General features: G+C 39.1%; 1 protein-coding gene across 1 annotated transcript in view; it reads left to right on the forward strand.

The window, feature by feature from the left end:
• The window catches only part of SGMS2 (sphingomyelin synthase 2), an 83927-nt gene extending 74382 nt beyond the window's left edge, over positions 1–9545 (forward strand). Inside the window, 2 exon segments of the mRNA XM_036853762.1 lie at positions 3100–3266; positions 4738–9545. Coding sequence (XP_036709657.1) covers positions 3100–3266; positions 4738–4941 — 371 coding nt within the window. The 3' untranslated portion in view covers positions 4942–9545.
• The last annotated feature ends 7074 nt before the right edge of the window (positions 9546–16619 follow it).

A 16619-nucleotide genomic window follows, 5' to 3' on the forward strand; every position in this document is an offset into this window, starting at 1 on the left:
AGCTACCTCATGAGGGAAACACTATTTTTCCCCATTGTTCAGAGGAAACTTAAGCATAAAGAAAGTGAATGAATTAAGCCACAGTCCACAGTTAGTAATTGGAGGATGCAGTTTCAAACTCAGCAGGCTGACTCCAGAGGTTACACTACCAATTTCTTGCTCTGTTAGAATTTTTGGAAACCCAAGCTGTCTGATCTTATAGAATTGCTAAGAAATAGCCTGGATGTATTGCTCACTGTTGTTACTTTCATCACCTCAGAGAAATAGCAGGGCAACTTTTTGTTTATTCTATGCTTTAATAAAGGCTGATGCAGGATGTAGAGACATTTTCTTTCCCACGTATGATTTGAGCTTGAGGTTTTTTAAATTGTATAAGTTTACATACAGCAAGGAAAGAATTACATTCTGCTTTTTCCTTTTTATTTTTTTTTTAAATAGATCTTTATTGGAGTATAATTGCTTCACAATACTGTGTTAGTCTCTGTTGTACAACAAAGTGAATCAGCCATATGTATACATATATCCCCATATCTCCTCCCTCTTGTGTCTCCCTCCCACCCTCCCTATCCCATCCCGCTAGGTGGTCACAAAGCACGGAGCTGATCTCCCTGTGCTATGCAGCTGCTTCCCACTAGCTATCTATTTTACATTTGGTAGTGTATATATGTCGATGCTACTCTCACTTTTTCCAAGTTTTGGTGAGAAACAAAAGGGCAAATCTGTAATGCTTGATACAAACGCAACTTTAGAATCAGTTCTGTACATAAACTGGGCACTCCATGTTTACGCCCGTTTCCTATGCAATTAGGAAAAACAGACCTTCTAAATTATACCATGTGTTGTTGTTCTGAGTAAGCATTGGTTCCAGTGGTTTCTTTGAACATTCTGCTTCTAGAATTAGATGCATCATTTGTATATTTTTTGCTTTCCTGCCTTTTGATCATTTTGGACTCTCCCTGTTTACTCCGTTGTTACAAGCAGATTTGAATTTAGTCACGAGAGTGGTTGAAAACGTGGGACCAGAATCATTTTGTGGATTAGCAAGAGAGGGTCTTACACAGGTGTGCAAATATTATCTTTGGGACTTAGGTTCCTTATAAAATTAGCCTGGAGAAATCAATGTAGCTCTTAGAACCAAATGTCTTGCTAGTCGAGAAAACTACTTTTTTTTTTTTTTTTTACCTTGCTACTACACAAAGTCTATTGTCTCTATTATTCATTGACAACTAGAGCTAGGATCCCACGCAGACAGTGGAGTTCATTAATAATTGTATCATCATCTCTCAGCTCAAGGTTATCCCTGTGGGTAGAATGAGAGAACAGAGAGGATTACCATTTTGCCATTTCTATTTCAAAATAGTTTATATTAAATCTTTTCTTTGGGCCAGCCAGTGTTCTCAGTTAATGAGCAGCGATCCCAGTGTGGTAGCTCATAGAGAATACATTTTTATGTGCTAGGAGAGCAGTGCTTGGGTATCTAGCCATTCCCGAAACCTCATTTTCAATTCCACGAGTAGTAAAATGGGCCACCTCTTTACTCCCTACCGACTTGAGCTTTGCTTCTTGTGGATAAACAAATACAAAATAGTTCTGCTTTGCTCAGACATTTTGGACTTTTAAGGTAGATACCAGATGACCTGTTAGGAAGGGAAGCAGGGCTGATGTGAGGCTTCAGGGAGGGGTGAGGTCTATGGTGCTGGAGAATGCATATTTAGTGAAATCTCCAGATTTTTAACATTCAGATCCTAACAGAACAGTTATGGGGACTGTTGATCTGGCCCCCCAGGCTACAGAAGTAAGGCCTCTCCTAGCTATAAAATTCTCGGATTTCATGAGTTATCTGCCAGAACCTCGTGGCAGGATGAACCAAGCTAGAGTTGGAAATAATGAGCTGCACATTCAGAAGTAGGAAATCAGACTTTCAAATGCAAATACAGGTTTATCATCTTACTGTTCCACGTAGGACTAAAAGAGCAACAGCTATTTAATTTTTATTTGAACCATGTTTGATTTGATGTGTCATGTAAAGTTCTGGAAATGGATCTTTTTGCTATTCGACCATTCTTCCACACTTGAAAGTAAATATCACTATAAATATAAACACAGTTAAATATGAAATAAATTTTAGTTTATTCGATTATTATCTTTGTGAGCTAATAAAGCTTTAAAATAGAAAAAAGGAAACAGTTATTCAAAGAAAAGAAAAGTTATTAGAGATGAGCACTGGTTCCAGTTACACCTGTGTCATTACCACCTGTGTGGGAAGGCTGGGGGGCGTGCGATCATGTTTAACCTGCCGAGCGCTTTAGTTCTCTCTTATAGCTGATCAGTGTCATGAACTTAGCGCCCTCTCTAGGTAAGGCTCAAACCCATAAGTGAATAGGCAAGAATCCCAAGCTTTACATAGGGAGTGTCTTATAGTTGCTATTGGCAATAACAGTATAAAGTTGCTGAGAATCAAAATATTGCTAGCCACAAATACCATTTTTCTCCCCCTGCAGAAATCAAAGTAAGTTTATATATAAGACCTAAAATCACTCTTGCTTTCTCATTCCCTCCTCCACCCCACCGCCCCTTTTTCATAGACAACGACCCTTTCTTTTTCTTTTTTTTGGCCACACAGCGCGGCTCATGGGATCTGAGTTCCCTGACCAGGGATTAAACCCAGCCATGGCAGAGCAAGTGCTGGGTCCTAACCACTGGACCATCAGGGAGTTCCCGACAACTATCCTTTCTTTTCACTCTGCTGTTTCTCTTTCCAGTGGGGTCCCTACAAGGAGCCAGTATGAGCCAGTTCCAACCTAATGTGACATATTTCTGTTCTCTTCCTGATTATTAAACACTATGGGTAAGACCTAGAGTATCTAGTGTTACCAGCCGCCCCAGGGAATTACTATTAGACCTGCTACCAACAGCACCCCGTCTCCCCTCGGCAACCGGAGCAAATCCCAGCCAGTTCACAGGGACTTATTTTGGGTTATCCATTTTCTCCTTCAGTGACTTCCTGGCCTTAGACTTTTCTCAGGTCATTAGGATAGACTGTCATCATTCAGTCCACCTCTGGGAATCCTATTAACTACTAATTTCTCTGCTGTCCAGACTCGCCTCGTCACTTCTGGTGGTATCATTTAATCTGCTGGTTGCTGAGCGCCGCTGGGATCGTCTGCATCCTTGTAGCACACGAACACTATACCGTCGATGTGATCGTTGCTTATTATATCACAACACGGCTCTTTTGGTGGTACCATTCCATGGCCAATGAAAAGGTGAGAGCAGTGAAATTATCCTTGGATAATTTCTTTTCTCTAAATGCAGTGGACCTCTTTCTTTTCACACAGCGGAGTTTCCAGTAGCTTAATGGGAATAACTGCTGTTGCCGCCTAAACGTGTGGTTTAGGTCAGTTCACTTAAACTTATAGTAATGACTGCCTCTTAAAATAAAGAATGTCACAAATATAAATGACGTTTAAGGGTAAAAATGCTGTATAATTATAAAGCACGGTGTTTTACTAATTTCAGCTAATTTATAGGAGAATTAAAATTGAATAAAAGTTTAGGAACCTTCTCTGTGGAAGCATTGTTGTGCAGCTAGGTGAAACATGCCCTGCCCTTTTGAGGAAAAGACAGCAACTGTTTTAAAAGTCAGGCAAAATGAGTAACTGATGAAGAAGTGGACTTTGTACATCTTTTGGTGATACCGTGCTCTCTGGCTTCCCTTCTTATCCTTCCTTATTTGTTTCTGCAGCCTCCTGTTCCTAGATGACTTTTTTTTTCTTCTCCCATTCATTCTGAAAGAGCTGGCTCAGATGCCATCTCTTGTGAGAAGCCTTTCCTAACTACTGCTCTCTGCCTCCAGTCCCAAGATGGAATGATCCCTTCTCTTTGTCTTCCTAGCCTTAGTGTATGTCCTTGGTGTTAACAGAGTTAGTCTGCGTGCCATGACTTACTTATCTTGGGATAGTCCTGCCATATTGTCTGATGCATATAATGTTGGGAGAATTTGTGAGCAACTGAAATATGTAGTTTCCCAAGGATCTAAATCCAGTTCTCAGTTAGTGGTGTCCACTAATAAATGCCCCTCCTATGGATTACTTTACTTGTCTCTGTGGCTCTGTTTCCTATTTTGTCGTCTCCTATTTCCATCTTCCTTCTTCCACTTCCATCTAGATGTCTACTGACACCAATGAACCAAAATCTTCATCTTTCCCCTTAAATATGCTCAACCTTATGAGCTCTCCTTTCACTCTTCCATCTTCCTTGACCCACAGATCTGAGCACTGACACGTCCTGAAAAATTTTCCTCCTGGAGAGCTCTCCCTCCCATTCTTGAGTCTCCGTTCTTACTGGAATTGCAGGCAGAAAATTTGCCTGAGAACTTCTCTGGTGGTCCAGTGGTTAAGACTCAGCGCTTCCAATGCAGGGGGCGCAAGCTCGATCTCTGGTTGGGGAACTAAGATCGCACATGCCACAGGGCACGGGCAAAAAGTAAAAACAAAACAAAACAAAACAAAACAGATTTGCCTGAGCCACAGAGAGGGAAAGAGTGGAGGGGGTTGGAAGTGTGGCCAGAGTCCTGTCAGAGTTAGGGGAAAGGAGCGAAGACAAGCATTGCCTTGAGATCCGGATTCTGCTGCTTTCCCTGTTCAGTTACAGCAAATGACAGTTTAATTAAGTAACAAATTAGGATGCAAGTTGTGAAAAATATGTCTCATTTTACTTTTTTTCTACCTTTTACAGAACTTGAAGGTCTCTTCACAAACTAATTTCTTGTCTCGAGCATGGTGGTTCCCCATCTTTTATTTTTTTGAGAAAAACGTACAAGGCTCAATTCCTTGCTGCTTCTCCTGGCCACTGTCCTGGCCTCCTGGCTGCTTTAAATCGTCTTGCAAGAAGTATTCACGGGTTCAGAAGATCGGTGAAGATAATGAAAAATCTACCTGAGGAGCAAAACAAAGGCATCAGCTCTTAGACCAAAAGAGTTATCGCTGTAACCAAAGGTATAGTTTTGTTTTTGTTTTTATTTTAGGAGAACTGATTGCTAAATGAAGCAGACCAAATTTTGTGCAAGTGATTAGAAGGATGAACGAAGTATTTACCCTTTGACTGGTTTTTTATTCATCCTGAGAAAGTTACATTCTCCTGCAGCTCTTCATTCATTGGTGACAAGCCCTCAAACTGGGATTTTACTAATGAGCTTGTTAAAGAGGTGCCAAAGAACATACTACTTCTTCCCTCATTCTTTCTCCTCTAAAGCTCTCTACTTGAGAATTTTTTCAGGAATTTTTTTCCCTCCGAGGTCAAAAGAATTTGTTAATGTTTTAAATAAAAATCTGGATATATACGGCTACTGTGTAAATAGAATCACCTAACGTTGACAGTGATTTTTAGCATTAGGCTTCTCAGCGAGGGGGAGATCCATGGGTTGTGAGTGAACTTCGGGTGAACTTTGTTTTTGCTCTGTCAAGGGGAAGGTCAGGGTCAGGTCTGGGAATATGTGCTGCTGCTACCACCCAATGTACTATATCACTTTCACTTTTTTTTTTTTTTTAACTGATAATTTTATAACTTAAAAAAAAGAGATGAACTAAGTAAATATAAAAGTATTTGACACACCCCACAGATTTTACATGTGTGTAAATATTTCATTTTAAGAGCTCTATGACAGATATACAGGAGACATGGGGCTGCTTATGCTAACGAGGAGTCCTTCTGCTGTCCACCTGGTAACTTTGCACCTGTACCCCCAGAGCAGTCAACAGTGTAGCACAGGCTGAACACACATAGCTGTATGAACTGATGCTCATGCCCTGTGGGGAACAAGCCTGTGTTTCTCTCCCAGGTCACGCCCTGTGTGAGATCTGCTTTAGAGCTGCAAATTGGAACGCAGAAATACAGTTGGTCACATTTCACTGAAAACCATTTCTTCCTAGTGACATTGTGCTTTCTGGAAAAACCAAGATGGAATCCAAAAGTTTAATGCATCCTTGCCTTTTAGCAAGAGACTCCGTTTCTTATGTACTGGTCCTAAGGACACATACCACAATTGAGTAATTTTACTTTGACCCTAAAATTATACCACGGTGCTGCACTATAATCTATGGTTGGAATTGGTGTGTTAGTCGGTTACAGCTACTCAATAAAGGGGGATAATAGTTTCTAAAGTTCTTTCAGGTGATGCAAAAAAAAAAAAGATGGATTTTTAAATATCTGACCAGATGTAGTGCATTATTTAATGCTGTTGAATCTTTTGGATAATTCTTGGCTTAATTTCTTTAGACTTCTAGTAACCCTAGGAAAAAACTTTAAGGTCACAAAGTCATCAACACAGTCAGAGAGTGGAGAGGCCAGGGGGGCTGGTAGGAGGCAGTTACATGTATAGTGAAGGTGAAAATTTCTCCCCACTTAGAATGAAAAACATCCCTAAATTTGTCATTGTAAACAAGTCGGCCTTGATTTGGTACACAAAATTGACCTTTAAATTGTTGGAGAGGAGCACAATACAGATCTGTTCAGAAGGGTCATCATCCTTTGGTGCTAAAATTCTGTATGTGTTTTCAGTATGGCTCTTCCTCTGTGTAAAAAAGAAACACTAAAGGTTGAATTCAAAGGCAGAAAGACGGACTAATCTGGTTATTTACAACAAGAATTGAAACGCTAAACATCCTTGGCAGGCTTTGAAATGCAAGAAGTTTTTCTGGTATTTATTATTAAGTAAGTCAGTAAGAAACATATGTGTAGCTTACCTGCTGGGTTTAGCTATAATTCTACATAATTTTCACTTATTTTCATTTGTTAAATATTGACATCTGCGATAAGACAATGTGTTCTACTTGAAAACACTGATTTTAAATTTCTGCTGTCTAATTGTGAGGAAAAGTATCTGATACGGAAGCCTGGGTTTTGCTCTCCTAACATTGGTATATTCCTTGAGCCTCGAATTCAAATAAAACAACCTAATATACCTTAGAGCCTTATTCAGCTGCATCTTAGAAAACCCACTCTTCTTCAAATTAAGTAAGGAAAGGTGTTTAAGCTTTAAAAATCATGGAGATCCTTGATTGTTGGAGATCCTTGAAAACAGTATAAACCTTGCATTTTAGTCAAATAATCATGTTTTGTTTTGTTTTGTTTTCACATAATACCATCACCTTTTAAAGAACTTTAAAAACATCTATGACCCCATTTGTGGACACTACTGCTTCTGTGTTCTTTACATGTATATGTCATCGCTCTCTAATAAATGCTGTGGAAGCATGTGCTATGAAAATAAGGGGGGTGGGGAATATCAAAGTTTCAAGATGGGAAAATAAGAGAAATAACAAAACCCATTTACACTTAGGAAAGCAAACTTCAGTTTCAATCCAACATGCCACTTTGGGATATAAAACATAAACAATTACTAGACTTACTGTGGTGATCATTTCACAATATATACAAGTAAATCATTATGTTGTATACCTAAAATTAATATAATGTTATATGTCAATTATACCTTGATTAAAAAATCATAATTATGAGCTTGCCTTTTGAAACAATAAATTTTTGGAACTCCTTTTCCTTGCTAATCAATCTATAAGATCTTATTTGTTATCCTTGTTTTTGTAAGCCAGTGCTCCTGTTTGAAGCTTTTTCTGTGATTAAGTCCTCGGTGCAATATTTCTATAATATATAATTTCTGTAAATGATGCCACATTTTTTTCTAAATTCTTTCAGATGAAAATAAATTCCTTTCAGATTCTATTTTTTTGATCTCCTCCACTAGCTCTGAAAATAAAGCCTTCTTACCTACTCGGTTCCACTCAAAGTAATTTAGAATTTGTTATTTAATTTACTGGCATCTTGGGAAACAAGGTTTGCTGTGGAAGGAAGGTGTTTGTGAGTGAGCCGGAGTTTCTAGTCTTGGTTGATGGATGACATTGCAAAGGTTCTTTGCTGTATAGCAGTGCCCCCTTGTGGAAATACCTTATATGACTTGGAACACAAACGCCACTTTTTAAAGTGTATTTTCGAGTTTTGAAAGGCATTTTTAAAATTATTTTTGTCAATAATCTGAAAGCATCATGCAAAAGGATAATTATTTTAAAGGCATTTTAAACCTTTCCCGAAGGGAAAATGTGCTTAGATCACAGGGGTTTGCAATTCTAATCTTTTATACGTTTGATCAAAGAAAACTTGCAGACCGTTTTTACCTCTCACCATCACAATCATTAATGTCTCCCTTTATAACTGCCTATACTTTGTTTACTTTGAAACACCAGGTTGGCTGTCTTTCTTATGTGTTTTTTTTTTTTTTACGTGCTAGAACTCATGCAGTTTCTTTTTCAGTTGAGAGTTCGCATCTTGTTCCTTGAATATTTTGAACATTTCTTTTAAAATTCTTTTATAAATTTTTTTTGTTTTGCACTGTAAAACTGATTAAAAGTTTAAGCTGGTCTTAACACACTCACTTCTGTAGTATAAGGAAGTATGAGAAGGAATTTCTTAATAACTGAGTTTACATGGTTAAATCAAGCATATTATAGTTAATATGCCCTTTAAAAAGTTAAAGGCTTTTCTATTTGTATAAAGAGTCCTTTTTTAAATGTCATTGTGTTGCAATAATTTAACTCCTTTGACTTACTTGCTAAAAATATTTCTTCTATTAAGAAGTGCTCTTGACTTCAATACCTAAACACTGAAAATCATGTCAAAAGGTACCCAAAGATAAGTTTTTATACAGATACACACCTTATAAGTTGTGATTTATTTTATGATTCATTAATCTAACTATGTTGTGTTCTGAATGAATCATGAATGAGAATAGTTCTTTATCTTTATTGTGGAATTATTTAAAACTGTCCTTTAAAAGAAAAAGAAGAAACTATAAACGTATAAGTTAATCTAGTTGCCAAGTTGGAATTCATTATTTAATTTACCTCCTATGCAATGATTAATGCTGCAAAATGTATGGTTATGTTAGAGTATGTTCACAAAAGAAATATTATTACAAGGTTTGAGAGGTAGCCAATTGCATCTTTTGGAAATTTACTGTACTGTTTCAGTGTGTTAAGTGCCTTGTTGTAAAGTAAAATTTTAAGTCTAGAATTCATTATTTTCCTGACATATATTTTTCATTATCATATATACTGTATATTATTGTAATAGTTTTATTAAATGCTTAAGTTTTAATTAAATATGTAAATTTCAGAAGCTCTTTTCCCCTACCCACCAGTACCTTAATCATTGGTCTATCATATGGGATTTGAATTCAGGTTCTTTTTTCAAAAAGGGGAAATTATCTTAGTTTAGAAATATGTTTTCCATGCTTGTGCATTTGTGTTTATAAAAACATTTCAGGAGGAATTTAAGAGTGTAACTGTAGTTTGTACTTCAAAATGCCATTTTACATTTACATTTTAAGTGCCTAATTGTTAGTTAAAACTAATTTATGTTTCTATTCTAAAGAGAATATGCCTACTTGGTTTCTAATCTCTTTGGCTTTGCTTAAAAAAATAAAAGAGCAGGGGCCTATACTTTGTATTTACGCAATAAACCACCATGACATCAACAGTCTTTTCAAAATTAGTATTACTGTTTTTTTTAATTAATAAAATTGTTTTCTTTAAAGATTTGTAAAAAATATTTAGTTTTAAGTAGTTATTAAAACGACAAGAGGGTTATTTTCTTCAAGCACTGTTTTTTAAATAAGCTGATAACCTTCAATTAATGGCACACTAAATAAACTGGAATGTGTTATTTTACCCACCCTTGGATTTAAGGTGAGAAATAATTCACAACAATATAAGGTCATTCATGGAGAAGGATAAAGTCAGTTACGAGTTCCATGATTCTCATTCTCATTGTTCACAGAGGGGCAAATATCATTAATTCTTCAAGGAAAGCATTCTCTCTGTCACTCAATTGTGAAAGAAATGTCATCCTCTTCCTTCACAAAGGGGCACCAGGGTATGTCCTCAACCAGACTTTAGTAGTCATTGCAGCAGTAGATCGCTGTAAGTTGTTTTTGGACACCCTGAGAAAAAATGAAAGCATGACCCTCAAAGACAAATTTAGTAAAAGAAACTCAGTGGGATGAGGGGACAAGGATAAGATAATATGGTTCAAAGATCAAGTTGTTGGATAATCCAAGTTTCTTTGGATTATCTGGAAATGATAGAGGATAAATCACAATAGTCTTTCTGCCACCTCCACCCAGGTCTTGGATGAAAAGCTTGTCCCATCCTCCTGTTTGAAACAATGGCTTGCTGATTTTTCTGGCCAGAGCCTCAAAGACTGCCCTTATTATCTCGAATGCATTATACAAGGAACTAATGTGATGCCTCACAAACCTTGACACCTAACATTTCATTTCTTCTAATAAAATATATAAGAATATCAGAAGCATAAACTAGATTACTCGCTGACATGTTAGAACAGTAGTGGATTATGTACTACTGTGTGTCTATACAATGCGTATTCAATTCATATGTGGCGGGTTGTAATGAGGCATCGCATTTTACTGTTTTTATGCTTGACATACATTCTTGAATCGTCACAAAACCCCACGAGGTAGGCAAGGAAAGAGTTGGTGACCCCATTTTGTGAGATGAAAGAACTTGGAAGTATTAGGGCTGGAACCTGAATTTTGTTTTCTCTGGTTTTTTTTTTTTCTTTTTAAAGGAATTCCTATTTATTTATTTATTTATTTATTTATTTATTTATTCGGGGGCCACTCTTCATCGCTGTGTGCGGGCCTCTGACTATCGCGACCTCTCTTGTTGCGGGGCACAGGCTCCAGATGCGCAGGCTCAGTAGTTGTGGCTCACGGGCCTAGTTGCTCCGCGGCATGTGGGATCTTCCCAGACCAGGGCTCGAACCCGTGTCCCCTGCATTGGCAGGCAGATTCTCAACCACTGCGCCACCAGGGAAGCCCCTGTTTTCTCTGTTTTGCTACCTTCCTGTGATAATTACTATGGTCACCATCACTGTTCAGAGGTTTTGTTGTTGTCACTGTTGTTGCTTGTTTTTTAGGGGAGTTTATTCCCTTATCAGCCAGTTAGTTTGTTGAGAGGGCAGCTGGTCCTTGGAACAGGTTCTTTGTCAAATGCTACCGATTTTTCCTGTAGTTGGAATTTACTACATTTCAGAGGTGAGAAAAGTCAATTCTTCTAGTGCAAAATGGCCTTGAAAGCAAAAGAATCCCCAAGTGTTTGAGCTTTCAAATTTGTTAGAATAAAGCTAACTCGCTGCAAATATCACTTATAGGATAGTAGGTAATCCTGTACCTTAGCCTTACACAAGTTGTGGGGGGGGCACCAAAGTGCATAAGGTTTTATCTCTAAATGTGACTCTCTCAGGGATTATTCCCAAGGGAATGTCAAAAGGCGGGAGAGATACAATGACCTGTTTTCAAAGGATAGCAAAGCTCTGAGGAAATGGAACGGAGTCTTGGGACACCCTGTAGTCTGGATTGATTCTGGGCTCCCCAAGGGACCAAAGTGAAGCTATAGGATTGTTTGGTCCTGGTGTGAGCTGGTGAGTTCTCTGTGCTAAAAATCTGTCCAACGTGTGCCCTTGCTTCTGATCAAGTTTCTGGGCACGTTTTACTTCAGTTCTTATATCCAAGAAGTTATCTCTTTTTCTTCCTAAGTTCCTTAAATCATGTGTTTATTTGGATAAAGAAAAAAGAAGCCACTATTTTTTTTTTAATTATTTATTTATTTATTTATTTAATTTATTTATGGCTGTATTGGGTCTTCGTTTCCGTGCGAGGGCTTTCTCCAGCTGCGGCAAGTGGGGGCCACTCTTCATCGCGGTGCGCGGGCCTCTCACTATCGCGGCCTCTCCCGTTGCGGAGCACAGGCTCCAGACACGCAGGCTCAGCAATTGTGGCTCACGGGCCCAGCCGCTCCGCGGCACATGGGATCCTCCCAGACCAGGGCCCGAACCCGTGTCCCCTGCATTGGCAGGCGGATTCCCAACCACTGCGCCACCAGGGAAGCCCCACTAGTTTTGAGAAGCTACCATGTATCAGGCACTGCTTGTTGGTTTCCTCTCGTTTAAAGCCAGGTGAATCTCATTATGCTCTTTTTACATTTGAGGGAACTCCAGACTCAGAGAGCTAAATATAGTACAAGGAGCCCCGCTGGCTGATTGGCACACAATTGCCCATAGCCCATAATTTTCCCACCGAACTAATGGGATGGAAGAATCACCTGCCGTGGGAGGAATGCAGGAGAGGAAGAATTGCCTCTTCCAGAAATCTTTTGACAACCAAGTTTTGTGCTGTTGAGAGCAAAGTTATGGAGGGCTTGAGCTTGAGCCCTGTAAGATTCTTTGACCCACATTCATCAGATTTCCTGTCTCCACCTTAACTCTAGTCCTTTCATCTATAAATATGCTCTTTCCTCTTTGTATCCTCATGCCCTATTACTGACGCGTGATGAAGGGGGCAAAACCCAGTTGGCCCGTCATTCCTGTCTTGTCATCACACACCTGCCTCTGGCCGATGGCAGGGGCTCTGGGTCTGCGAGGAGACTGAGCCCCCAGAGCACACACCCCAGGTCCCCAAGCACACAGGGTTTCGCAGGGAGGAAGTGATACTTTTGAACATATTTTGTATTACATCTGGTCAGTTTCCCAGTCCATGGGTTGAAGGGAATGTTTACATTTGACACCAGGGGAGAGACATTTCCCTGATGTCTGCATGGGTTTAAGCCGTTTTAACAAAATACCATAAACTGGGTGGCTTAAACGACAAACGTTTAATTTCTCACAGTTCTGGAGGTCGGGAAGTCCGAGGCCAGGGTGCCAGCATGGTCGGGTTCTGGTGAGGGCCCTCTTCCTGGTTTCCTCCCCTGTGGGACCCGTGGAGGAGTGAGAGCTCTAGTGTCTTTCTCTTCTTCTAAGGACACTAATCTCATCACCCTCCTTACCTCCTCTAAACCCAATTACCTCCCAAAGACAACTTCCGCATACAATCCCCTGGGGGTTAGGGTTTCAGCGTAATGGATTTTCAGGGGGGCACTAACATCATGTAGTCCACAACACCTGGGTTTCTTGATTTTATACAAATACATCTTTTAAAAGCAAAGTGCACTTTTTTTGTGCAAGATCTTAAGCTCTTTGGGTCCCGTGGCTTTTGGTGATCTGTGAGCCTGTCTCTGCAAGGCACTTTCCCACTGCTTCAATGAGCAGCGCCCTCTGTCCTGGTGAGGCTGCTCTCATCCCGGTCCTCTGCGCTGCCACGCCCAGTCCAACCACGTGAGGTGCTTCCCCCAACCAGACCGTCACCTGTGTACCCAGGAAGGCAGTGTGACATGGTGGCCCCGTGCTCTCTGGGTCTGGATCTCGGTTCTTCCAGTGCTGGCTGGATGTGGAAGACATCAAACAAGTTGCCTAACCTCTGTGCCTCGGTTTCTGTATCAGTGGGATGGAAATAATAATAGTCCATGTCTCACAGAATTGTTGGGGAGACTAAAGATGTTGTTATAAGATACACATTTGGTTAAGTGTTAGCCAAATTCAGTTAAATATTTTAGGTACCATAGTTCTAGCTCTGAAGTTATTTACGTATCAATCAATATATCCAGATCTTGCTTGTCCTGAAAGTTCAGCTGAAGTCTCATCTCCTGAAAACTTTACCTTACTTCTCTGAATCTGAGTTCCTCCCTAAAAGGTACATACAAACTAATTGTCAAAATGTGAGATACACTCACTGATATAAGATTTCAAAAAATACGTCCTGTTAACATACCAAATTTCCTTAAGAGAAGGAATTGTCTTAGTATTCATTCCAGTGTCTAATAAAGTTCTTATCACATACAGCAAATATTTGTTGAATGAGTTTTTTTAAATATCATCTTTTGTGTTGGGAATATTAACAGAATTTAGGAGGCTTCGATGAAAAGGAAATTGCCCGTCATGCCTCTAAATAATTTGCTTTAAAATAATTGAAGCACTTATCAAATCATCAGATGTTTATAACTTAAATGTTTCAGTAGCCATCATATTATATGTATTTTGTGAGATTTTAGCCAAAAATATGGATTGAAAAATAAAGGCTGAAGTGGAAAATCCAAAGACTTTGGACTCAGCCCCTAGGTTTAATTCCTAAGCAAGTTACTTTACCTTTCTGAATCATCATGTCCGTCCCTTCTGTAAAATGAGAGTGAAGAAACCTACCTCCCAATGTCATGGTGAGGATTGGAAATAATGTTTAGTAAAGCACTTTATACTACCTGACTCATTAATATATATTCAAGTCTAATCAGAAAATAAATTCATGGGATTTTAAAACTTTTAAATTTTATTGGAAGGAATTTTAGAATTTTTAAATTGCAAGGATTTAGAATTTTCTACTTAATACAAGACACATATGTTTGTCACACTGTACAAGCTTTTGGATTTCAGTTGAAAACAATGTCAGGTGTTTAAGCTTATGTTTCCAAAGCCTCCACTCTGCCTCTTCCCCACATTTTGTACACTAATCAGATGCATGAATTGTTTTGCTGTATCTCTCCAGAAACATCCAGAAAAATGAGTGATGAATTGCTAGTGTGGAAACAGTTTTTTCTAATGCAAAAGGACAGTTCATTCAAAGAGGTAAACTGCGGCTTGCCCTTGACCATTGAATTAAGGGTGATTATCCCGGTCATAAGTAGCTACAGCTGGTCCATCACAGTGGAGTTATATGTCTGGTGCAATGTTGAACTACCAACAAAGTTACTAGATTTCACCAGAAACTAATCTAGTGAGCTGACTTTTGAATGACCTGCCTATATATTGGGGTAACACCAGAGTTTGGGCAAGTGCCAAAAGGTCTTAAGATTAAAGAGAGTTAAGCTCAAAAGCAGAAAAAGTTGTTAAAGGCTGTTTTGCTATACGACAGCCTTTCCAAGAGAAGTGTTGAGAAATCTGCTGCTGGAGCTATTTAAAATGAATTGTCCAAACAGAAAAATTCACAAAAATATGAGAATTAGCCAATATACTCTTTCTTAAAAAATTTATTTAATTTATTTATTTTTGGCTGCATTGGGTCTTCGTTGCTGCGCGGGCTTTCTCTAGTTGCGGCGAATGGGGGCTACTCTTTGCTGCGGTATGTGGGCTTCTCATCTCGGCGACTTCTCTTGTTGTGGAGCACGGCCTCTAGTCGCTTGGGCTTCAGTAGCTGTGGCACGCAGGCTCTAGAGCGGAGGCTCAGTAGTTGTGGTGCATGGGCTCCAGAGTGCAGGCTCAGTAGTTGTAGTGCACAGGCTTAGTTGCTCCGCGGCATGTGGGATCTTCCTGGACCAGGGCTGGAACCCGTGTTCCCTGCATTGGCAGGCGGATTCTTAACCACTGTGTCACCAGGGAAGCCCAACACCACTCTTGATAACAAAATAATAGTACAGATATTTTGGATATACTGTTACCAACAATTGTGGCTGAAATCCATGCACAGCAAGAAGGATTCCAGTGAGAAAGCGAGTGGTTTAAAATTATTTTTGGGGATTCAATTTTAAAATGTTTTCCTTAATGCCCTTCTTGTCTTCCTTTCCCTCTCTCCCCAGCCCAAAGATCTTTTAGTATTCCTTCCTTTACTGCTACTCATTATTATATTATTCATCTATTTAAAATAGGAAGGATGGAGCAGAAAGTACTCCTTTTTCTGGCAAGAAAGCCCTGAATATCATTTGGGGAAATTCATCCCTAAGAAGCACTGGATGAGCTATGTGGTTTCATGTTTAAAATAGTTTATCCATAGTATGTATTATGAACAATGTAGCTTCCTCTATTAGTTTGCAAGGGCTGCCATAACAAAGTACTACAGACTTATTTCCTCACAGTTCTGGAGGCTAGAACTCTTAAGATCAAGGTGTTGGTAGGGCTGATCTCTTCTGAGGACTCTCTCCCTGTCTTGTAGATGGCCATCTTCTCCCTGTGTTTTCATGTTGGCTTCCCTCTGTCTGTCCATGTCCTAATCTCTTTTTCTTAAAAAGACACCAGTGATACTGGATTACAGTCCACTTATATGACTTCATTTTACTTTACCTCTTTAAAGACCCTATCTCCAAACAGTCTCATTCTGAGGTACTGGGGGTTAGGACTTCAACATATGAATTTGGGGGGGAACACAACTCAGCCCATAATACTTCCTATCTGCATTACAGAGCTGTTAGCCTAAATAAGAGAATTACTTAGGAAAACAATGTGAACGTAATTATATCCTGTATAAGAGGGTGTCTGTTAGGGTCGTTAAATTAGTCACATGGTCAATATTTTAAAATCATTTGTGAATTTAAGTTGCTTGTAAGGAAAGATGTTAGTGGCTACTATTTTGGAGAACAGGCTATGAAGAGAATCAGATGACACATTGAAGATCATCTGTGCAAACAAGTGGTAAAATTTTTAAAATTCTCTAAATTGAAAAAAAATGAGAAAAGTAATCTAACAATGGTTACTTACAGAAGATAAGAGGTGTGTTTTTTGGGGAAGCTTAAAATAATTTATGAAGAGCATGGCAAAAATAGTATTAGAACAGTAGATGTGAAATAAAGAATAAAAAGGATCAGAAAACGGGAAACATTTGTTCATTATCATCAGTTAAGTTGATTTATATGAGACTGGCCTTTTAGCAGACAGAAAATGGTCTAATATCG

This window comes from Balaenoptera musculus, chromosome 5 (assembly GCF_009873245.2).
Source record: "Balaenoptera musculus isolate JJ_BM4_2016_0621 chromosome 5, mBalMus1.pri.v3, whole genome shotgun sequence".
In the NCBI taxonomy this organism is placed as follows: Eukaryota; Metazoa; Chordata; class Mammalia; order Artiodactyla; family Balaenopteridae; genus Balaenoptera; species Balaenoptera musculus.